Raw genomic sequence first — 24,763 nt, 5'->3', positions numbered from 1 at the left:
GAACCCTACACCATTGAAGGGGCAGTATTGAGAGAGCGCAGGTCTGTACGAGGATCAGTTTTGAGATAGCACCACACCATCGGAGGCACAGTATTGAGGAGCCCTACATCATCAGAGGTACGGTATTGAGGGAGCAGAGCACTATTTATTAGAGGCAGTGCTGGGAGAGCGGCGGACTATAGGAGGAACACTATTAGTCTGTTGAGCGCCAGCATCGTCTTATTGGGTGGACAGGATTGCGAAAACGCCAGACTATATAGGAGGAACAATATTAAGGGAGCCTCACACTATCCATTTATTATTCAGAGTCTGTTTATTTTATTGAGGAACTCCACTCTATCTGAAGGGCAATACAGTCGGACGATATTTAAGGAGAGCCACACTAAAGGAGGGACAGTATTAACTAAGCCTCGTGCTATCGGAGAGAGTGGCACAGTATCAGAAAGAGATTATTGGTAACGCCCACAATAGGTCAGTATTGAATCCGCACCTCACCGACAGCGAGGATGCATTTAATTGGAGCGTCGTTGTGGGTACAGTCGGGCGGGAGGCTGTTCCCTCGTCACATGCTCGGCACGGCCGCACGCACAGAGACTTCATCCCCGCCCCACGCCTCTCAGTGAAACTATCATCACTGGAGCCGCAGTCGATTATCCAGCGGGACTCTCAGACTGACAGGTAATTCGTCCAGTAGTCCTGGTTGTGCTTTTCAAAACTAATTTTACCCCTCCCCCGAATCTGAAACACATGAGATGGAGCACCTCTCCAGCATACACCAAAGTTCCCGTGCAGCAACTATTTCAAGCTGCAGGGAAAGGCTAGTTTATGTGCGAGAAGTTCCCACAAACGACGCTTTCTTCACGACATCGCTAAGAGGCAGTTTACGCGGAGTAACCTTGACTGATGCCCTGGTGCTATTTAAACAGGATTCTCTGAAGGTTAACTTGCAGTTTGGGGTTAGGGCACCGGGCAAACCGCATTTGGAGCATTGTGAGCAGTTTTGTATTCCTGGCTTTGGAGAGGAATCTCGGGAGTTAGTAGGTTAATGTAATGAGGAGCGTTTGTTAGTTCCGGACCTGTACTCGCTGGATCTTTGACGAATGGAGAGATCTTTCTGAAACCAACTGAAAATTGAAATGCCTTGTTAGAGTGGGCGTGGTAGGAATGTTTCCTATAATGGGAGAGTCTTGGAGCAGAAGGTACATTGTGTATACTTGAAGTGGAGTTCAGTAGGTGTTCATTAGTAAGGGCATCAAAGGTTAGGGAGAAGCCAGGAGAATGGGGCTGAGAAGGAAAATAAATGGGTCGTGACCGTGTAGGGGAGCAGATGTGATGGGCCGAATTACCTAATTCTGCTCCTATTTCTTATGGTCAAGGCTAACTTGCTTTTTTATTGAATGAATAATTGTGAAAAGCAGTAAAGAATTCCAATTCTAGAACTACAGTTGGCCCATCCAACATCTGAACTGGGAGTCATACAGCGTAGAAACAGGCCTATCTGACCAAATCATCCATGGCGACAATGTAAGATAGACATGATTTCCTCTGCTTGGCCTGTAAACCTTTCCTATGCAACAGTCTTTTAAATGTTAATTTCTGGGCTTCAACTACTTCCTCTGGCAGATGGTTTCATATTCTTTTCTTCTTCATTCTTGTACCCCTAGTTCCCTCTGCTCTACAACACTCCCCAGAGCCCATCCGTTCCCTGTGAAAGTTAATGACGAGCATTTGATAGCTCTGGCCTGTATTCACTGTAGTTTAGAAGAATAGGGAAGGGATAATTTCACTGAGACCTATCAAGGTAGTGGGTACAGCCCAGACTATCACAGGTAAAGCCCTCCCCACTACTGAGCACATCTATACAGAGTTTTGTCACGGGAAAGCAACATCCATCATTAGAGACCCCTACCACCCATGTCATATTCTCTTCTCACTGCTGCCATTAGGAATAAGGTATAGGGACCTCAGGACTCACACCACTAGGTTTAGGAACATTTACTTCAACTTCACTTGCCCCATCACTGAGCTGGTTCCACAACTTAAGGAACACACACAAAATGCTGGTGGAATGCAGCAGGCCAGGTGGCATCTATAGGGAGAAGCGCTGTCAAAGTTTTGGGCCGAGACCCTTTGTTGTGTTTGCCCACAACTTATGGGCTCACTTTCAACACCTCTTCATCTTATTTATTTTGTATTTGCAGTTTGTTGACTTTTGCACATTGGTTGTTCACCCCAGTTGGATGCTTTATTCGTTGATTCTATTCTGGTTATTGGATTTATTGAGTATGCCTGCAAGCAAACGAATCTCAGGGCTGTATATGGTGACATATACAATATGTACTTTGATAATAAATTTACTTTGAACTTTGAATATTGAAAGATCTAGATTGATTGGTCGTTGAGAGGATGTTTCCTATAGTGGGGGAATTCTGGACCTGAGAGCATCAGTGTGATTGGACCAGGACAGGCTATTGATGATGTTCATCCTAGAAACCTGATGCACTCTACCTCAATGGCTTGTCTTTATGAATGGCTAGTGGTGCGGCTTTGGGAGGTACTGTGGAGCTGCTTGGATGAGCAGCAATGCACTGATGGTGTGGGCAGTGAGAGTTCACTGTGATAGGTGCCATCCATCACCAAGTAGAGATGTTGGTGAGCTTTCTTGGCTGTGACATTGGTGGTTGGACCAGGAACCACGGTTGGGCCGGATGGAACCAGGAAGGTGAAATGGATGGATAGAGGTGTGGGAAATGGAATAAATATAACAGAAAGGTGAAGAAACTTTCAAGGAACTCAGATGGAAAGGCAGAGCACATTCAATAGGCTGAATGGCCTAATTCTACCCCTGTATCTTATTTGAACTGAAACTTACAGAAGGTGAAAACACTTCTCAGGGAAGTTCTGCCAGGCATAAACCCACTTAATTCTAAAAAGGTCTTTCTTAGTTGCCCAATAGCCAGTCTCTTGCATTTCATATTGCCGTTTTCATGGTGTTTCTGCCTCTTACTTGTTTGTTTCCCTTTTAATGACACAGTCATGGTCATTAATTGTGCCTCCATTTCCTACCATGGTTCACCATCATTGATCAGCAATCTTCATCTCCGATAAACTCCCCTTCCCTCTAATAGTAAGCTCTGACTCTTCTATGTGTGATGAAAAAAAAGTAATGGATACTGCCCACTCCATTAAAGGAAAAGCCCTTCTCACAATTGACCGCATTTACCAGGAGCGCATCATAGGAAAGCAGCATCCATTATCAAGGACCCCCACCATCCAGAACATGCTCTCTTGTTGCAGCAATTGGGAAGGAGATACAGGAACATTGGGTCCCACATCACTAGATTCAGGAGTAGTTATTATCCTACAACCATCAGACTCCTGAACCGATTCTATGGACTCACTTTCAAGGGCTCTACAACTTGCATTTTAAGTATTTATTTATTTTTGTGTTTGCACAGTTTGTCTTTTTTTGTAGTAAATTTATTTGTTAACTGAGGTACAGTGCAGTATAGGCTCTTCTGGCCCTTTGAGCTACACCACTCAGTAATCCCCTGATTTAATGCTGGCCCAATCATGGGACAATTTACAATGACCAATTAATAATGCCTTTGGACTGTGGGAAGAAACTGGAACACCCGGAGGAAACCCAAACGGTCACGGGGAGAACTTACAAATTCCATATTGGCAGTAGTGGGAATTGAACCCCAGTCTCTGGTACTGTAAAGCGTTGTGTTAACCATTACGCTGTGCTGTTTGTCAGTCTTTGTGTATAGCTTTTCATTGATTCTCTTCTATTTCTATGTTCTACTGTGAGTGCCTGTAAGAAAATAAATCTTAGAGTAGTAAATGGTGATAAGTATGTACTTTGATTTAAAAAAAACTTACTTTTAACTTTGAACTACTGTTGACTTGCCTTCTCATCCACCTGTTGAATTGCTGGGTACAACAGGCCCTAGGAGAAGGCTGATAAACCTTGTACTGATGTCATTACATTGATTTTGCTGGGTTTTTTTACACTTATATAGTTTATCTTAATTTAAGCTAATTTTAACCTATGGTTGTCCTCATCTATATTCTACTGCAAGAAAGCACATTTTTATTGCCTATGATGCCCCTTATCTAAGAAAGGATGTTCTGGCATTGGAGAAGGTCAGAAGGAGGTGCACAAGAATGATTCTGGAAAGGGTTAATGTATGAGGAGAGCCTCAGAATAGGACATCCCTTTGGGTTTCCCACCCTGGGATCCTTGGTTAATGATAGGGGTCTAGGGCATAAAAGAAGTTGGGAACCCCTGTCTTAGAACAAAGATAAGGGCAAATTTCTTTAGGCAGAGAGTCGTGAATCTGTGGAACGAGGCTGATAAGTTCATGATCAGTAAGAGCATCGAAGGTTATGGGGAGAAGGCAAGAGAATTGGGTTGAGAGGGATAATAAATCAGCCGTAATCGAATGGTGGAGCAGACTCAATGGGCGGAGTTGTCTAATTCTGCTCCTTTGTCTTATGGTCTTTAGTCTAAGTGCCCTTTGAGATGGTTCTGCTGAACAAGCAGTTGAGAATTAATGGAATTGCTAACAGAGCTATCAATTTGACCCACAGGTTAAATGGCGCCAGGCATCCTGATGGAGGTGTGTGTGGATTCTGTGGAATCAGCCATTAGTGCTGAAAGGGGAGGTATGTACTCTGAGATTAGAGTTGCTCATTTAATTTATGTTGAAATCATTAAAATGCCAATTTTTTTTTATTCTTGGTCCAATACACTTCTTAAGTCAACATATCCCAGGGCGAAGGTTGGCAACTACAAGTCAAGTTCATAGGTGCTCAAGATATTTTAAGTGTGAATGTCAGCAGTCTGTCCTGGTTCAAACACATTGATGTCACAGCTAAGAAAACTCACCAGTACCTCTGCTTCCTCGGAGGCTAAAGAAATTCGGCACATCCCCTTCAACTCTTATCAATTTTTATTGATGTATCATTAAAAGCATTCCATCTTGGATGCACAACTGCTTGGTTTGGCAACTGCAGAGAGTTATGGATACAGCTCAGCACATCACAGAAACCAGCCTCCTCTCCATGGACTCTGTCTATATTTCAGTCTGCCTCAGTACTTACCACGGACATTCTCTTCTCCAGCCACTCTCCCGTCAGTCAGAAGCTACAAAAGCCTGAACGCACATATCACAGGCTTCTACCCCGCTTTTATCAGATTCTTGAACGCACCTCTTATATGACAAAATGGATTCTTGACCCTACAATCAATCTCGTGACGATCTTTCACTGTATTGTTTACCTCCATGGCACTTTTTTGATATTATTTACACTTTATTTGTCATTGTTATTGTTATTCTAGCTCAAAGCCCTGTGGAATGATTTCATCTATATAAACAGTCTGCCAGCCGAGATTTTCACTGTAGCTTGGTACATGTGACAATAGCAAGGCAGTATCAAGCACCAGTTCCTCTAAAGCTCAAAGTAAATTTTGTTATCAGAGTGCATGTATATCACAACCCTGAGGTTCTTTTTTTCTCAGACACATTCAGCAAATATGTAGAGTTGTAACTATAACAGGATCAATGAAAGATCAGGTAAAGCATAGAAGACAACAGACTGTAAATGCAAATATAAATAAATGGTAATAAATAATGAGAGCGTAAAATAACAAGCTAAAGAGTCCTTAAAGTGAGATAATTGGTTGTGGGAACATCTCAGTAGATGAGTGTAGTTATCCCCTTTTGTTCAATTGCTTGATGGTTGAGGGGTAGTAACTTCTTCAGCCCGTTGATGTGAGTCCTGAAGCTCTTGTACCTTCTACCTGATGGCATCAGTGAGAAAAGGGGATGATGAATGCTGCTTTCCTACAACAGCGTTTCATGTCGATGTGCTCAATGATTGGGAGGATTTTACCCGTGATGTAGTGGGTCAAATCCACTATCTTTTGGAGGATTTTAAGATAAATGCTCAAAGTAAATGTTATCAAAGTACATGCATGTCACCATATGCAACACTGTGATTGGAAATAATTCAGAAGATATGCAGCTCAGGTGATTGATGAGTTGTTCTCCAGTCTTAATAATTTACATGCAAACATTTCATCACCATATGAGGAGACTTCGTCACTGTGCTGTTGATTGTGGTGTGTCCTCCGAATGCTTGGTCTTTCAGTCAGCGATGTGGAGAGGAAATCTCATCGCTGGTTGGCCAGACAACCATTTTCTTCCCCACATCACAAATGAGTTTCCGAAATGATGTCCAATCAACTGATCGAAAAATATATAAAGGCCAAAAATTTGGAGGACACGGTACAACCAACAGCGCACTGATGCTGTCTCCTTGCATGGTGACAAAACTTTTGCAAGTAAATTGCCAAGATTGGAGAACAACTCAACCCAATACTGAGATTCATTTTCTTGCAGGCATACTCAGCATATCTATAGAATAATAACTGTAACAGGATCAATGAAAGACCACCCAAATGGGGCATTCAACCAGAGTGCAGAAGACAACAAACTGCAAATGCAAAAAAAAAGGATAATATAAATAAATAAGCAATAAATATAGAGAACATGATTAATTATAATTAGCTTTATTTTTCACATGCACATCAAATCATACAGTACAAGTCATTATTTCTGTCCAATCAAATCATTAAAGATTGTGCTAGGATAGCCCAGAAATATCACCAACATAGCATGCCCTAATCATACATCTTTGAAATGTGAGATGAAACTGGGGCACCCTACGGACCCGGGGTCAATGTACAAACTTCTTGCATCCAGTGGTGAGAATTGAGCCTACGTTACTGGTGCTGCAGTAATATTATGCTAACTTAAGCTATCGTGCCACCCTTTGTTCCCTGTATTGTGATACAAAGGGTGAGCTTCTGTCCTTATAAAGCTGACTGACAATCGTTCAAAAGAATAAACACTGTCATCTTGCCTTGCCTAGTTACTGTTTGTGGTTGTTTCCAGGGGCAAGTCGGATTGAACTGTGTTCCAGTTTGGTGGAAGGCGGCATCACCCCTAGTATTGGTGAGAATCAGCACTTCATAGGGGGTTTTGGATCTCTGGCTTGGATTGGAGGCTTTTTGGGTCTGTTATTTCAAATCAATGATGCAGGGTAAATTAAAGACTCTGAGAAATTATGCATGTATTAGTCAAATCCTAAGGTGTATGATTTTTCAAGGCTGCACACCAGTTCTGAGCCATGAATGTAATTTTTTTATTCTGCATTTCCTTCCTATAATATGAGAGTGTCAGTGTTAGCAAAGATCACTAGGATGAGTCACTTGCTTCTATGCTGCAAGCACAATGTAGTTCCCCTTTCTCTCGTGTTTAGTGCTAGAGTGCACCTCCATAGTTGCGACTCTTTCTCCGATACCTTGTACACACATTATTGCATGTGAGATGGTGTAGAGGGAACTTTTCTCTCCTTCTAACCCCATTGTCTCTGTCCTGGGAGTGTGTGATGGGACAGTGTAGAGGGAGCTTCACTCTGTATCTAACCCGTGCTGTCCCTGTCTTTTTTTTTAATTACAAAATCCTTTATTACAAATTTCGGTGCTATACAATATATACAAAACAGTGGCAAACACAATTACTGAACTACAAATAGACCTGTCTTGGGAGTGTGTGACGGGACAGTGTAGAGGAAATTCCACTTTGTATCTAACCCGTGTTGTCCCTGACCTGGGAGTGTGTGATGGGACAGTGTAGAGGGAGCTTCACTCTGTATCTAACCCATGCTGTCCCTGTCCTGGGAGTGTGTGATGGGACAGTGTAGAGGGAGCTTCACTCTGTATCTAACCCGTGCTGTCCCTTTCCTGGGAGTGTGTGATGGGACAGTGTAGAGGGAGCTTCACTCTGTATCTAACCCGTGCTGTCCCTGTCTTTTTTTTTAATTACAAAATCCTTTATTACAAATTTCGGTGCTATACAATATATACAAAACAGTGGCAAACACAATTACTGGACTACAAATAGACCTGTCTTGGGAGTGTGTGACGGGACAGTGTAGAGGAAATTCCACTTTGTATCTAACCCGTGTTGTCCCTGACCTGGGAGTGTGTGATGGGACAGTGTAGAGGGAGCTTCACTCTGTATCTAACCCATGCTGTCCCTGTCCTGGGAGTGTGTGATGGGACAGTGTAGAGGGAGCTTCACTCTGTATCTAACCCGTGCTGTCCCTTTCCTGGGAGTGTGTGATGGGACAGTGTAGAGGGAGCTTCACTCTGTATCTAACCTGTGCTGTCCCTGTCCTGGGAGTGTGTGATGGGTCAATGTAGAGGGAGCTTCACTCTGTATCTAACCCGTGCTGTCCCTTTCCTGGGAGTGTGTGATGGGACAGTGTAGAGGGAGCTTCACTCTGTATCTAACCCGTGCTGTCCCTGTCCTGGGAGTGTGTGATGGAACAGTGTAGAGGGAGCTTCACTCTGTATCTATCTATGATGGGCAAGATGAAGAGAGCTTTACACTGTATATAAGCTCTAACCTACACTGTTTGTCAGGAGAGTGTTGAAGGATCTTTACTGTAAATAAATTACAGAGATCTTACAGAAGTATTAAAATGCATATAGGGTATAGATAAGGGTGAATGAACACAGACTTTCTCCAAGCGCCAGGAAATCAGGAACTGGAGTGTCCAGGTTTTGGCTGAGAGGGGAAAGATTCATTAGTGACCTGAGAGACAATTTTCTCCCCCAGAGGATGACCTGTATATGGAATGCATTGCCAGAGGAAATAGAGTCAGGTGGAATCATGCATTCGTAGATATTTGGGTACATGGATAGGAAACGTTTAGTGGGATAGGGGACAAATGTTGGAAAATAGGATGAGCTTAGCAGGAAATAGAACACAACAGTAAAGCACACTACAAGCCATTTGGCTCATGATATTGCTGATATTTTAACCTACTCTAAGATCATCTCTTCTCTTGCACATAGCTTTTCATTTTTCTTTCATCCACATGCCTGTCTAAGAGTCTCTTAAATATCCCTAATGTATCTGCCTTTACCACTGTCCTTGGCAGTATGTACCACACACCCACCACTCTGTGTAGAACATCTACCTCTGACTCTCCCCTATACTCTCCTCCAAACACAGTAAGGTAAAAATAGAAGTGTTAGGGGGCATAGACAGAGTTAGCCATCCTGGGAAAAAGGTACTGGCTCTCAACTCTATCTATACCACTTATCATCTTACAGACCTCTATCAAGTCGCCTCTCATCTTCCTTCATTGCAAAGGGAAAAGCCCTGGCCCTTTCAACCTATCCTCAGTATGGAATCTGGTTCAGCATGGACCAGTTGGGCTGAAGGGCCTGTTTTCATGCTGTGTGACGGTGACAGGGTTTGGGAGTGGGAAGGGGAGAGAACTTCGCTGTTCTGAGTCTCCTCATTTGTTTGCCGGCACTGATGGCTTGAGCAGGGTTGCTGCAGGTGGTTAAACAGTATGTGAAGATCCCAGTGTTCGCTATAGTCCGCCCGCGAGGAGGGGACTTCCTCTACACCGACAGCGAGATCGAAGTCATGAAGGCCGACATCAAGATGGCCAAAGCCAGTGGTGCAAATGGCATTGTGTTTGGGGTATTGACGGAAGATGGAAGGGTTAACTGTGAAGTCTGCATGGATTTAATCGGTAAGAAACTTTAACTTATCTTGGGTAACCTCATTCTGACCTTTGGAATCAGAATCAGGTTTTTTAATCATTGTTGTGAAATCTGTTGTTTTGCAGCAGCAGTACAGTTTATTTATTTAAATGTAACCCCCTGGGTCGCCTCAGGCTCGCTCAGCTCGTTCTTGTCTAGGGGGAGCAGCCTTCAGCCCCGCCAAACTGGGTAATCAGCTGGTGTGGATGCTGTGTGATGTCCCCGCCTCACCCAAAAACAGACAGTACACCATATGCGATTAAATGAGTACAATTTATAAAGGTTACTATAACTAAGTGATTAATAACGATACAGTATATATGAAGAGAAAATTAAAGAAAAGGCGCCAAACTTATCAAAGTCCAAACCACTTCGTGCACAGCCGTTGGAGCTCAATTTCTGAAGTCTTCTGGCCACCATTCGATCCCCTCCGAACTCCTCGACTCGCAGCTCAGGACCCTCCGAACTCCTCGACTCTCCAAACAGCTCAGGACCCTCCGAACTCCTCGACTCTCCAAACAGCTCAGGACCCTCCGAGTGGTCAACCAAGCACATCTAGCTTCAACCCCCCCCTCCTCGGAGAATCTCCCGGCCTCGGACCCCCCTTTGGGGTCCGATCCTCGCCCAGCTTAGAGCATTGCGTCCTCTCTCTCGACCCCCTCGCGCCGATCTGCCCAAAAGCCCGTCAACAAAAGCTTACAGACTCAGAAGAAAGAACATTAATCCCCATTTGGTTTACAAAGGAATACCATTCTCGTTATCAGTAAATTAGCATTCCTGCTAGTTAACAAAAAAGAAGAAACCCTCTTTACATAAATATGTTATAAATCATAATAAAAATATATAAGTAGTGCAAAAAGAGAGCAAAAGTAGTCAGGTAGTGTTCATGGGTTCATTGTTTAGGAATCTGGTGGCGATGGGAAAGAAGCTTTTACTACGAGTGTGTATCTTAATCAGCTAGGCAACAGAATGATTGATTGATTATTGTATCCAATAATGACAGAGTTGTGCATAAGGCATATGAGCTGAATTAGACAATTCAGCTTATCAAGCCTACTCTGCCATTTGATCATGGCTGATCCATTTCCCTCTCAACCTGATTCCCCTCCCTTCTCCATGTATTCTTTCCCACTCTGACCAATCAAGGACTTTAAATACACCCAGTGACTTGGCCTTAACATAGCTGTTTGTGCCAATATATTCCACTGCTTCACCATCCTCTGGCTAAAGAAACTCCTCTCATTACTGATCTAAATGGACATCCTTCTATTCTTTGTCTTTGCATTCTGGGTCTAGACTCCCACACCGTAGGAAACATCTTCTACTCATCCACCCTTTCTAGGCTGTTCAGCATTCACCTGGATTCAATGAAATCCCACCTCATTCTTCTAAATTCCAGCGAGTATAGGCACAGAGCAATCAAATGCTCCTCATATCATAAGCCTTTCATTCCCAGAATCATTGTCGTGAATCTCATTTGAACTTTTTCCAATGTCAGCACATCCTTTCTTAAATAAGGCGCCTCCAAAATTGCTCAGAATACTCCCAAGTGAAGCCTCACAATACCTTACAAAGCCTCAGCATTACATTGTTGCTTTTAAATTCTAGTCCTCTTTAAATGAATGCTAACATTGCATTTACCTTCCAAACCACTGACTCAACCTGCAAATTCACCTTTAGGACTCCCAAGTCCACTTGCACTTTGGATTTTTGAAGTTTCTCCCCACTTAGAAAATAGTCTATACACTCATTCTTTCTACCAAAGTGCATCACCATACGCTTCCTGACACTATATTCTATCTGCCACTTCTTTACCAATCCTTCTGATCTGTCAATGTCCTTCTGCAGACACCCTGCATCCTCAACAGTACCTGCCCCTCCACTTTTCTTTGTTTCATCCACAAACTTGACCCCAAGGCCAGCAATTCCAAATAATTGACACACAATATAAAAAGAAGTGGTCCCAACACTAACCCCTGCAGAACACAACTAGTCACTGGCAGCCAATCAGAAAAGGATCACTGTATTCCCACTCTTTGCCTCTTGACAATCAGGGTATGCTGTTTCCACGGTAGTATATTACCTTGCGCTCTTATCCTGTCAAGCAGCCTCATATGCGGTACCTTGTCAAAGGCCTTGTGCAAGTCCAAGTAAACATCACTGACTCTCCTTTGTGTATCCTGCTTGTTATTTCCTCAAAGACTTCCTACAGATTTGTCAAGCTAGATTTTTCCATAGGGAATCCATGCTGACTTTGGCCTATTTTATCATGTGCCTCCAAGTACCCCAAAGCTACATCCTTAATAATGTAGCTTAATAAAAGCTACATCCAATATCTTCCAACAACTGGGGTCAGGCTAACTGGCCTATAATTTCCTTTTTTCTACCTCCCTCCCCTCTTCAAGAGTACAGATTTGCAATTTTTTAGTCCTCTGGAACCATGCCAGAATCTATTTATTCTTGAAAGATCATTACTAATGCCTCCACAATCTCTTCATCTACCTCTTTCAGAACCCTGAGTTGTACTCCATCTTATCCAGATGACTTATCTACCTTCAGACTTGTCAGTTTCCCAAGCACCTCTCCCTGAAATGGCAACTTCATACACTTCTGCCGCCTGACATTCTTGAACTTCCAGCAAACAGCATGTCTTCCTTGGTGAAAACTGACACAAAATACTTACTCAGTTCATCTGCCATTTCCTTGCCCTCCTCTCCATTACTAGATAGATACTTTATTGATCCCAAAGAAAATTACAGTATTACAGTAGCATTACAAGTGCGTAGATATTAGAAGAGAAAAAGAAGTAATAAAAAATAAGTTACGACAAGCATTCTAACAGGAGGGGGTTATCACTATAGATTGACTCATTATAGAGCCTAATGGCCGAGGGTAAAAATGACCTCATATAGTGTTCTTTGGAGCAGTGCAGTTGTCCTAGTCTGTTAATGCAAGTGCAGAGGGTGAGAAACATTGTCCAGAATTGCTAGGATTTTCTGTAGGGTCCACCACAGCCTCCACCGTGTCCAATTTGACTCCTATAACAGGGCCAGCCTTTCTAATCAGGTTATTGAGTCTGTTGGCATTACCTGTTTTGATGCCATTGCCCCAGCACACCACCACATAGAAGATTGTACTGACGTCAACAGACTGGTAGAACATGTGAAGGAGAGGCCTGCATAGACTAAAGGACCTCAGTCTCCTCAGGAAGTAGAGGCAACTCGGGCTCTTCTTGTACTCCACTGTGTTTGTGCTCCACTCAAGTCTGTCATCCAGGTGCATCCCCAGGTACTTGTAGGTCCTCACCACATCCACGTCCTCACCATCAATAGGAACAGACCAGTGCAGGCTTATTCTTCCTAAAGTCCATCACATCTCCTTTGTCTTACTGATGTTGAACTGCAGCTGATTCAGCTTGCATCATTTGACAAAGTCCTCCACCGTGGCTCTGTATTCATCCTCCCATCCTTCCTTTATACACCCAACTATTGCTGAGTTATCAGAGAATTTATGCAGATGACTTGACTCAGCATTGTATCTGAAGTTCAAAGTACACAGGGTAAACAGGAAGGGAGCCAGTACAGTCCCCTGTGGGACCCCATTGCTGCTTATAGCCATGTCTGACACACAGCTCTGAAGCCGCACAAACTCTGGTCTTGCCAGTCAGATAGTCCATTATCCAGGATACAATGGAAGTGCCAACCTGTATTGAACAGAGCTTTTCTCCCAGCAACATGGTATTGAAGGCACTTGAGAAATCAAAAAACATGATCCCCAGAGCTACCCTGCTTATCCGGATGGGAGTAGGCTCTGTTCAGCAGGTAGATGACAGGATCATCAACTCCAATGTGCTCCTGGTAGGCAAATGGCAGGGGATTGAGGGCTGATCTGACCAGGTGTCAGAGGTGAGCCAAGATCAGTTTCTTTAGGGTCTTTATGATGTGTGAAGACCTTTCCAGCTTTATTTTCCAGTGGTCCAATATTTATTCTTGCCTCTCTTTCACTTTAAATATCTGAAAAAATACTTTGTATTATTGATTAGCTTATTTCATATTTCTTTCCCCCATGGCTTATTTAGTTTCCTCTGAAAGTTTCCCAATCCTCTAACTTTCCATTAATTTTTGCTCTATTATATGCCCTCTGTCTTACTTTTACGTTGGATTTGACTTCCTGCTCCATGAGGCTTACTCGCCTCCGCGCTGAATTTCAAGTTGTTACTCCACAAGGCTTACTCATCTCTGTATCAAGCTGTGGCCTGTAACTATCACAGTGTGAACTCACTTTTGTGATCTTCAGTTCTGAATGCTATTTGCTTAACTTTAATGTTTGGATATCTATCTGTTTTTCTTTTTTCTCTCTCTGCACATTGGGTGTTTGACAGTCTTCTTTTGTTTTAATGGGTTCTATTTGGTTTCTTTGTTTTGTAGCTGCCTGTAAGAAGGCAAATCTCAGGATTGTATTAAGTATACTTACTTGGGTAATAAATGTACTTTGACTTCCTTTGTCAGCCACAGTTGTGTCATCTTGCCTGTAGAATACTTCCTCTTCTTTGGGATGTTCTTTCTGAATTGCTCCCAGAAACTCCAGCCAATGCAGACCTGCCATTAATCCTGCCAATGTCCCCTTCCAGTCAATTTTGTCCAGCTCCATCTGTAATACTGATACATCCGATTTCAGCTTCACCCTCTCAAATTGCAGTGTGAATTCTATCATATTATAATCACTGACCCCAAGGGTTCCTTTAACTTAAGCTCCATAGTCAATTCCAGTTCATTACAAAACACCATTCCAGAATAGCAGAACTCCTTGTGGGCTCAACCAGAAGTTGCTCTAAAAAGCCATCTCATTGGCATTCTACATAATGTGTGTCCCTCTCTTCCCCCCTCCCTCTCTTCCCCCCTCCCTCTCTTCCCCCCTCCCTCTCTTCCCCCCTCCCTCTCTTCCCCCTCCCTCTCTTCCCCCTCCCTCTCTTCCCCCCTCCCTCTCTTCCCCCTCCCTCTCTTCCCCCTCCCTCTCTTCCCCCCACCCTCTCTTCCCCCCCCCACCGATTTTCCAGATCTACCTGCATATTGAAATCACTCATGACTATCGTAACATTGCCCTTTGATCATGACTTTTCTATTTCTCATTGTAATTTGTATCTTATATCCTGGTTACTGTTCGGAGGCATGCGTATAACTCCCATGAGGGTCTCTTTACCCTTTGCATTTTCTCAACTCTACCTACAAGGATTCTACATCTTCTGATCCTATATCACCTCTTTCAAAGGAATTGATTTAATTTTTTACCAGTGGAGCCATGCCACATCCTCTGCCTACCTGCCTGCCCTTCCAATACAATACGTATCCTTGAATGTTAAGCTCCCACGTTTTAGTGATGCCCACAATGTCATTCTTGCCAAACTAACTGCCCTAAAAATCATCTACCTGATTCCGTATTCTGGATTCATTCAAATATGAGACCTTCAGTCCTGTATTCATCACAATTTTTGATTTTGTTCTAATCTTACATTGCAACTCATCCCACTGACTGCAATTTTGTCTTATCTGCCTGTCCTTCCTGACAGTCTCACTACACACTGCCTCTGCTTGTATCAGTCTAGTTCTTGTTCCCTGCCAAGTTAGTTTAAACCCTCCCGAAAACTTCTACCAAACCTGCCTGCAAGGATATTGGTCCCCCTTGGGTTCAGGTGTAACCTGTCCTTTTTGTACAGGTTGTACTTCCTCAGAAGAGATCCCACTGATCCAGAAATCTGAAGCCCTGCCTCCTGCACCAGTTCCTCAGCCACACATTCATCTGCCAAGTCATTCTATTCTTATCCTCACTGGTGCGTGGCACAAGCAATAATCTGGAGATTACTACACTGGAGGTCCTACTTTTTAGCTTTCTACCTGGCTCCCTAAGTTCTCTCTTCAGGACCTCCTTACTTTTTCTACCTATATCATTGGTACTTTGTTCTTTGCTGTGAACTGAACAACATAACCTGTGCAGGAGAGTTTTTAAAATGGAAAAGCTGTTGTGCTGGGGTGGTTCCATTTTCTCGACCTCAAATCTGCAGCATAGTATGCTCTTTCCTTGACTGCTGTTTCCCAGGATATTCCTGTACAAAATATCCCACTATGACAGTGTGCTGAAGAATATGTAGCACATCCATCACCAGTATTACGCACACTCAATGTTTCAAGAACAGCTTCTTCTCCTCCACCATCAGATTTTTGAGTCCGTTGCTGTCTGTGGGATATTATTGTGTGCTTTTGGCTGTATGTCCCTCATTACCATATGAAGTATACAGAAAAAAGCCCCTGAAAGAATGTACTGGCTTTGGAGAGAGTTCAGAGGAAGCCCATGAGAATAATCCTGAGAATGAAGGGGTTAATGTATGAGGAACATTTGATAGCTCTGGGCCCATACTTTCTTGAGCTTAGAATGAGGGCGATCTCAGTGAAAGTTATCGAACATTGAAAGGCCTAGATCGAGTGGACGTGGAGGAGATGTTTCCAGTAGTAGGGGAGTCGAGGACCAGAGAGCACAGCCTCAGGACAGAAGGCTGTTCGTTTAGAATAGAAATGAGGAGAAATTTCTTTAGTAAGAGGAGTTGGGGATTTTGATGCTGTTGTTGCTGTTCTTTTCTGCAAGGAATGGGCTGGGGATTTGATGTTATCGTCACTTTTTTTGTGAGGGAAGGGTCTGAGAGTTGTAGTTCTCAGGGGTGTGGATGACCTGTTAGTTGTTTTTTTGTGCAGGGTGGTGGGGCATTTTGGAGTTTGAGTTTTATTTCTTTTTTTTCCTGTTGGGGGGGAGTGATGGATTTTCTTTTAGAAAACTCCCATGGTTTTTTCTGTATTTCATGGCTATCTGGAGAAGACAAATATCAGAGTTGAATTATACATGTATACTTTGACAATAAAATAAACCTTTGAACCTATGGAATTCATTGTCACAGAAACTGTGGAGGTAAAGTCATTGGGTATATTTAAAGTAGAGATAGATAGGGTCTTGATTAGTAAAGGCATCAGTGATTACAGGGAGAGGGCAGGAGGGATAATAAGTCGGCCATAATCGAAAGGTGTTACTGACTCGAAGGGCTAAATGGCCTAATTTCTGCTCCTGCATATTATGGTCTATGGTCACTACTGTCCAATAGTAATTCAGTAGGATATGCAGAGGATGTGAAAGGTGCTATAATAAAGCAATTATTACATTTGCAAAATATAGGAAATAATATGATGATGGGTGAATGTGTTGCTTTCAACTCAGTTTTGATGAGGGGAATGATACCACTAGTACTTTTTGTGTGTCAAGCATTTATTTTCTCTTTAAGTGGGGAGTTGAACTCAGAATGTTTAATTCTTTCTTCGTCTGTTGCAGCTGAATCACGACCCTTGCCTGTGACTTTTCATAGAGGTGAGTATGTCTGGAAAAAAAGGAGGAATACCTGTAACATTACCCAGTCCCGAGTTAAATCATTTGCCACTGATACCTTATTGTTATCTTCCTTGCCTTTGGGAGTAACTACAGCAGCTGGCTAACTGAAATTCACCCTTATGGAATTCACAAACAAATCTGAGATATGGAATTCAAATCTCACCCTTAAAAATTAGCTCTTTAAAAGATTAAAGATTAGCTTTTTTTGTCAGATGTACTGTATATTGAGACATAAGAACATACAGTGAAATTCATTGCTTTCATCAAATCAACCAATGAGGATGTGCTGTGGCAGCCAGCAAGTGTTGCTATACTTCAGGCATCGAAATAGCATGTCACAATTCACTAACCTTAATCTGTACATCTTTGGGAATGTGGGACAAAACCGGAGCAACCGGGTCAAACCCATGTGGTCACAGGGAGGATGTGTAAACTCCTTACAGGCAGCGATGGCAATTAATCCCTGATTGGTGATCGCTGGTACTGTAATCACGTTATCCTATCTGCTACCTTGTCTGTGTGCAAAATAAATAAATGCACAAACAAACAGAAATAGACAGACAAATAATGCATGCTGGGAACTGAACTAGTTTACCAAGAACAGTATTTGCAGGCTGCTGGTTCACAGCAGGAGGGTACTTAAGGGATTTGTTTAGGAAACTGACAAAGTGATCTCTTTTGTTGCTACTTGCACAACAATACTTCATCAAACACTGTAGAATCTATTTCTAGTTAATTAAAACAACAGACTTTTCTCAACATTCCACACAAAATGATGGAGGAGCCCAAATGGTCAGGAAACACCAGTGGAGGGTGAATATACATTCGACCTTTCGGGACAAGACTCTTCACCATTTATCTTCCTAATCTCCCGTGCCATTCAGATTCCAGTGGCTCATGGGCAAGGTCATCTTGTTATCATCAACATTTCCCATTTAGAAAATACTTTGTTTTTTTTCTAATTTCGAGCACCAGTCAGACTTGTTTAAAGAAATCTCTGCCCAATTATCATCAACATATAATCTGCAGCACCCTGGGTCCCAACACTAGATTACTGCTAAATTACGATAAGGAATGCCTACCATTCCAAGCCCAGGAATTCTGATTACGTGGCTGTCCTTCTCCTACCTGCATACAAACAGAGGCTAAAAATCAAGGCTCCAGAGATAAGGACAATGAAAATGTAGTTGCAGGAGGTAGAGGAGCAGCTACAGGATTTCTTTGAGTCGATAGACTATCACAAGATCTAAATGGATACACCATAATTGTCACGGACTTTATAAAAACACTGGCAGATGGAAATCATTCAGAGTCTTCCCCAGCCAGGAGTTCTGGATGAACCATGAGATCTACAGTCTGCTGAGGGCCAGATCAGTCGAATTCATGTCCGGTGACCAAGTAATGTACGAGTACAGGTATGATTCTGTGGAAAGCCATCTCACAGGCAAAGTAGCAATTCCAGATCAAACTTGAATCTCTGAAGAATGCTGGACAGCTGTGACAGGGTTTGAATGCTATTGCCTCTTACAAAGTGAAACCAAGTGACAGGTGACAGTAAGGCTTCACTCCCAGATTGCCATCTACACTCGTTTTGACTGTCAAATCATGGAGGAACCTTCACACATTCTCGCAGTCCTTGATAACCCTGTGATTTGTGACTCTGAGGCCGATATGAGAACATCCTTCAGGAGTGTGAACCTTCAGAAGCATCTGGCCCAGATGTGGTACCTGGCCAAGTATTAAAGACCTGTGCTGATCAACTGGCTGGAATGTTCACTGATACCTTTAACCACTTGCTTTGGCAGTTTGAGATTCCCCCCATTTCAAACAGGCTTCAATTATATCGGTGCCTAAGGGGACTGTGGTAACCTGCCTCAACGACTGTCATCTAGAAACACTTACATCTCCTACTTGAAAAGTGATTTGGATCTGCTTCAGTTTGTGCACAACAGGTCCACAGGAGATGCCATCTCATTGGCTCTTCACTCAACCCTGGAACATCTAGGCAGTGAAGATGCTTACATCAGGATGCTCTTCATTGACTACATCTTGGCCGTTCAATACCATCATCTCCTCAATATTAATCATTAAGCTTCAATAGCTTGGCCACAATATTTCCTTTTGTAATTGGGCCCTTGATCTTCTCACTTGCAGACCCCAGTCAGTTCCAATTGTCAACAACATCTTCTCCACAATCTCCATCAACAAAGGTGCACCACAAGGCTGTGTGCTTAGCCTCCACTTGCTTTATACTTTTGACTATGGGTCTAAGCACAGCTCCAATGCCATTTTGAAGTTTGCTTTAGCACCGCTGTCATTGGCTGAATCAGAGGTGGTGTTTAATCAGTACATAGGAGGGAGATTGAAAATCTGGCTGAGTGCCACAATAAAAGCCTCTCACTGAATGTCAGCAAGACCAGAGAGCCGATTCTTGGCTTCAGGAAGATGAAACTGGAGGTCCATGAACCTGCTGTCATCGGAAGATCAGAGGTGGAGAGAGTCAGCAACTTTAGATTTCTTGGTGTTATAATTTCAGAGGATCTGTGCCCAGCACATAAGTGTAACTATGAAGAAAGCACATCAGCACCTCTACTTCCTTATGAGTTTGTAGAGCTTCGGAATCACATCTAAAACATTGACCAACTTCTGTAGATGTGCATTGGAGAGTATATTGACTGGTTGCATCACAGCCTGGTATGGAGACACCAAAGCCATTGAACAGAATAGCCTACAAAAATAGTGGATAGGGCCCAGCCATCATAGGTAAAGTCCTCCCCACCACTGAACGCATCTACATGGAGTGCTGTCACAGGAAGCAGCATCCATTGTCAAGAACCCCCACCGCCCAGGCTATGCTCTCCTCTTGATGCTGAATAAGGAAGAAGGTACCGGAGCCACAGGACCCACACCACCAGGCTCAGGAACAGCTATTACCCTTCATCCGTCAGGATTTTTGCCCCATCACTGGACTGTTCCCTCACCTATGATCTCACGTTCATGTTCTCGATACTTATTGCTTATTTATTTATTGTTTTTTTTCTTTTGTATTTTCACAGCTTTTGCTTATTGGTTGTTTGTCCTGTTGGGTGTGGTTTTTCATTGATTCTTTTATGTTTCTTGGATTTACTGAGTATGCCAGCATAAAAATGAATCTTAGGGTAGTGTCTGATGATGTATATGTACTTGGATAATAAATTCACTTTGAACAAAATTGATGACCCAACATTTTCCCATATTGTACTTCAATATCAATGCTCTCACCCACTTCCTTGACGTGTCCACATCTTCATCACCACTCACAAACCCATCTAGATCTATGCCATTAGTAATCTTGTAAGAATGACAACCTTGCTTCCCTCAGCCAAACTGTTGTTTGGATTCAGAGTATATATTATCACTGACCTGTATCATGAAATCTGCTATTTTGTGGCAGCAGTACAGTCGAAACAAAAAAAAAATGCTATGTTAAAAACAGATGAATAGTGAGGTAGTGTTCATGGGTTTACGGACCGTTCAGAAATCCGATAGCAGAAGTGCAGAAGTAGTTTCTGAAACGTTGAAAGTGGGTCTTCAGGTTCCTTCAGTAGATTCTGTAATGTTGAATGTGAAGAGGACATGTCCTGGTGAGGGCATGCACATGGTGAGGATCCTTGCAGGCTGCCCAGCACAGTCTAAATTCAAATTTTGTTTGGCAGGCAATGTTGCATTTCGATGTGTGTGTTCATGTTCAAGTTTAATTATCATTCCATATAACCATATAATAATTACATCATGGAAACCGGCCATCTCGGTCCTCCTAGTCCGTGCCGAACGCTTACTCTCACCTAGTCCCACTGACCTGCACTCAGCCCATAACCCTCCATTCCTTTCCTGTCCATATACCTATCCAATTTTTTTAAAATGACAAAATCGAACCTGCCTCTACCACTTCTACTGGAAGCTCATTCCACTCAGCTACCACTCTCTGAGTAATGAAATTCCCCCTCATGTTACCCCTAAACTTTTGCCCCTTAACTCTCAACTCATGTCCTCTTGTTTGAATCTCCGCTACTCTCAATGGAAAAAGCCTATTCATGTCAACTCTATCTATCCCCCTCATAATTTTAAATATCCCTATCAAGTCCCCCCTCAACCTTCTACGCTCCAAAGAATAAAGACCTAATTTGTTTGACCTTTCCCTGTAACTTAGGTGCTGAAACCCAGGCAACATTCCAGTAAATCTCCTCTGTACTCTCTCTAGTTTGTTGACATCTTTCCTATAATTTGGTGACCAGAACTGTACACAATACTCCAAATTTGGCCTCACCAATGCCTTGTACAATTTTAACATTACATCCCAACTCCTATACTCAATGCTCTGATTTATAAAGGCCAGCATACCAAAAGCTTTCTTCGCCACCCTACCCACATGAGATTCCACCTTCAGGGAACTATGCTCCATTATTCCTAGATCGCTCTGTTCTACTGCATTCCTCAATGTGTTACCATTTACCACGTATGTCCTGTTTTGATTAGTTCTACCAAAATGTAGCACCTCACACTTATCAGCATTAAACTCCATCTGCCATCTTTCAGCCCATTCTTCTAACTGGCCTAAATCTCTCTGCAAGCTTTGAAAACCTACTTCATTATCCACAACGCCACCTATCTTAGTATATCAACCATACATTTGTACAGCTGAAGAAAACAGCATTCCTCCAGCTCAAAGCACACACAGCACATTCAAGGTAGCAAGCAGACATACAGTCAAGAAAAAAACTCTGACAAATAAAGCTCATCTTTAAAAGACCTTTGTCTTTAATGATAGATGCTGATTACTTGAGGCACCACCATTTGAAGATTCCTAGATGTTGGGGAGGTTTGTGCCTGTGATGGAGCTCAGACCGTAGATTTCAAATCAGTGGAAGACCTCATGCCACATTTTCTTGTATTCTCCCATTCTGTGACTGATTGGCGTCATTGACCCCCCCCCCCACCCATTCTTGTCTGTATTCTCTCAGCTTTTGACATGGTGCATGACCCCTCTACGGCACTGGAATGTCTCATCTCATTGGGCTTTGACCGTGTCCTCACCAGCGGATGTGACAGCACTGCCCTTGAGGGGTTGCCAACTCTCAAGCACCTGGTAGAACAGGTGAGTCCAAGATTTGTTATCTGCATTTGCTGAAATGAAGATTTTATATTAGAGCCATTAGCACAGAGAAATACCTGTAGCAAGTGGCCTCTCTCCCGTAGAACAGAGGTACAGGCAGAAAACTATTGCGTCACTGATCTCTGGCTCTAAATGTCAATGTATGAAGTGTTCACCTCATAATGAGATGGATGTGGAAGCTTTAAAGAGGGTGCAGAAGAGACTTACTAGGATGCTGCTTGGATAAGAGAGTATGTCTTATGTGGATAGATTGAGTGAGTAGGGGTTTTCTGTTTGGAGTGAAGGAGGATGAGAGGTGATTTGATAGAGGTGTAGACCAGAAAGAGTGGATAGCCAGAGATCTTTTCCCAGGGCACAAATGGCTAACGTGAGTTGGCATAATTTTAAGGTGACTGGTGGAAAGTATGGGGGGGGGGGTGTCAGAGTTAAGTTGTTTTACACAGAGAGTGCTGGGTATGTAGAACACCAAGTCAGGGTTGGTGGTAGAGGCAAATAGATTAGGGACATTTATGAAACTTAGATAGCCACATAGGTGATCAAAAAATGGAGGAGCGAAGTGTTAGATTGATCTTAGGCTACGTCTGTACTAGACCGGATAATTTTGAAAATGCTGGTTTCACGTAAAAACGATAGGCATCCACACTATGCGTTTTAAAAAAATATCTCTGTCTGCATTAAAACAGATATTTCGGTGAATCTCCTCCTACTGCACGTGCGCAGGACACATCTACCAAAACCAAGCTACATGTTTGGTGTCGAATCTCGCTGTGAAAGACCTGTTGTGCGATTTGTGCGTTTGTCCAGTTACAGACTAGAAAAACTTAAACGATGGGCAGCTGTTGGCTCTCATGCAGGAGGACTTAAAAGTAAAAAAAAACAAATACTGGAGTGTATGGAGGCAACCGACAGGGAGTTCACGGACAGTATGACCCGGCTGACGACAAACATTGAAAACTGACGAACTCTGTTGCATTAATAAAGCCCCTTGTTAAATGTATAAAACATGTCAACATCAGTGTTATCTTGTATTTCCATACAATGTTACATTAGGCTGTTACACATCTATTGTCAGAGAAGTACTTGCATAAATAGGTAAACCACCTTCATACCAGCAACGACAGAAAATAGGGCAAAGTGAGTATACTTACTTATTCAGTAAGTTATGGGTCCAAGTATTTGGTGAGTACATTTCTAACTCTTCTGGCTTCAGTCTCGTTGCCACCTGAAATTGTTGGGTTGCGTTCAAGAAAACAATGAAATGGCGCGCTGCCCTCACTATCTGTTCCGGCACATCATGACAGCGTTTTTAGATTTCTCCGGTTATCCCGTCTACACTGCTCCGGCCAAGCTGTGTTTTCAATATTTCACACCCTGGAAAGCGTTTCTGAAATTCTCCGTTTTCGGGGGACGCAAATGCCTTTTTAGTGTGGATGGAGGGTAAAAACAAAGAGAAAAAGGTTCGGTTACGATTTATCCGGTGTAGTGTGGACGTAGCCATAGAATAGGTTAAAAGGTTGGCATGATATTGTGGTCTGAAGGACCTGTACTGTGCTGTAGTTCCATGTGGTCAACAGAAAATGTTGGAAGCACTCAGCAGGTCAGGCAGCATCTGTGGAAAGAGAAACACAGTTAATGTTTTAGGTCAAAGATGTGTTGTCAAATACAGTTAGTTTTAAGTTGGTCGGAAGGTGTGGGAGAAATGGACAGGGCAAAAGAGAACCCTCTTAGCAGGGTGAGGCCAGGAAAGACTTTGGGGAGATCATTACTTTTGATAGGTCATTGATGGTAGGCAACACAAGATGAACAAAAACTATGAAAAACAGGTCAGGCAGCACCTATGAAGAGAAATAGAGTCAAAGGTACAGCGTCAAATCTGGGGAAGAGAGAAAACATAAATTTCTTCCACAGGTGATTTCCCCCCCGCCCCCCCCCCACCTCTTCCATTCTCTACTCTGGCCTCTTACCTCTTCTCCTCACCTGCCTATCACATTCCCCTGATGCCCCTCCTTCTTCCCTTTCTCCTATGGTCCACTCTCCTCTCCTGTCCAGATTCCTTCTTCTGTAGCCCTTGACTTTTCCCACCCACTTGTGTTCACCTATCACCTTCTAGCTAATCCTCCTTCCCCTCACCCATCTTCCCCCTTCCTTTTCAGTCCTGAAGAAGGGGCCCTGCCCAAAACGTCGACTATGTATTCATTTCCATAGATGCTGTCTAACCTGCTGAGTTCCTCCAGCATCTTGTGTGTGTTGCTTTGGATTTCCAGTGTCTTCAGAATCTCTTGTGTTTGAGAGAGAAAACTAGGTAGTTTTAACTAGGACAGGGGGTGGGGGAAAGTCAGACAGGACAAAGAGAATCTCACTGAGAGGGTGGGGGTTTTGGAGATATGGTGGAGGTCATACTCCTGATGGGCAGTGGTGGCATTTGGACAGAAGATGAACAAAAGCTATGAAATGAGAGGGGTTTGGAGAATGAGAATACAGGTAAGGGAATGTAACCACTGCAGAATGTAGGGTGGCTCTGATAGTCCTAATGGTGATTTTCAGCAGAC

The 24,763-nt window shown here is 43.0% G+C and overlaps 1 protein-coding gene across 2 annotated transcripts in view; it reads left to right on the top strand.

Moving 5' to 3' along the window:
- cutc (cutC copper transporter homolog (E. coli)) overlaps positions 1-24,763 on the top strand; it is a 55,243-nt gene that overhangs the window by 5,010 nt on the left and 25,470 nt on the right. The window contains exons 1-6 of one of the 2 annotated variants that reach the window (XM_059947097.1): positions 608-678; positions 4,597-4,671; positions 6,966-7,025; positions 9,418-9,627; positions 17,006-17,041; positions 22,063-22,196. In XM_059947097.1, the coding sequence (XP_059803080.1) occupies positions 4,602-4,671; positions 6,966-7,025; positions 9,418-9,627; positions 17,006-17,041; positions 22,063-22,196 (510 nt within the window). In that variant the 5' untranslated portion in view covers positions 608-678; positions 4,597-4,601. Of the gene's footprint in view, positions 1-607; positions 679-4,596; positions 4,672-6,965; positions 7,026-9,417; positions 9,628-17,005; positions 17,042-22,062; positions 22,197-24,763 lie in introns of those variants that run through there. The other variant, XM_059947096.1, reaches the window with a different exon arrangement.

This window comes from Hypanus sabinus, chromosome 22, assembly GCF_030144855.1.
Source record: "Hypanus sabinus isolate sHypSab1 chromosome 22, sHypSab1.hap1, whole genome shotgun sequence".
Taxonomy (NCBI): domain Eukaryota; kingdom Metazoa; phylum Chordata; class Chondrichthyes; order Myliobatiformes; family Dasyatidae; genus Hypanus; species Hypanus sabinus.
This window is presented reverse-complemented; position numbering and strand designations above follow the sequence as displayed.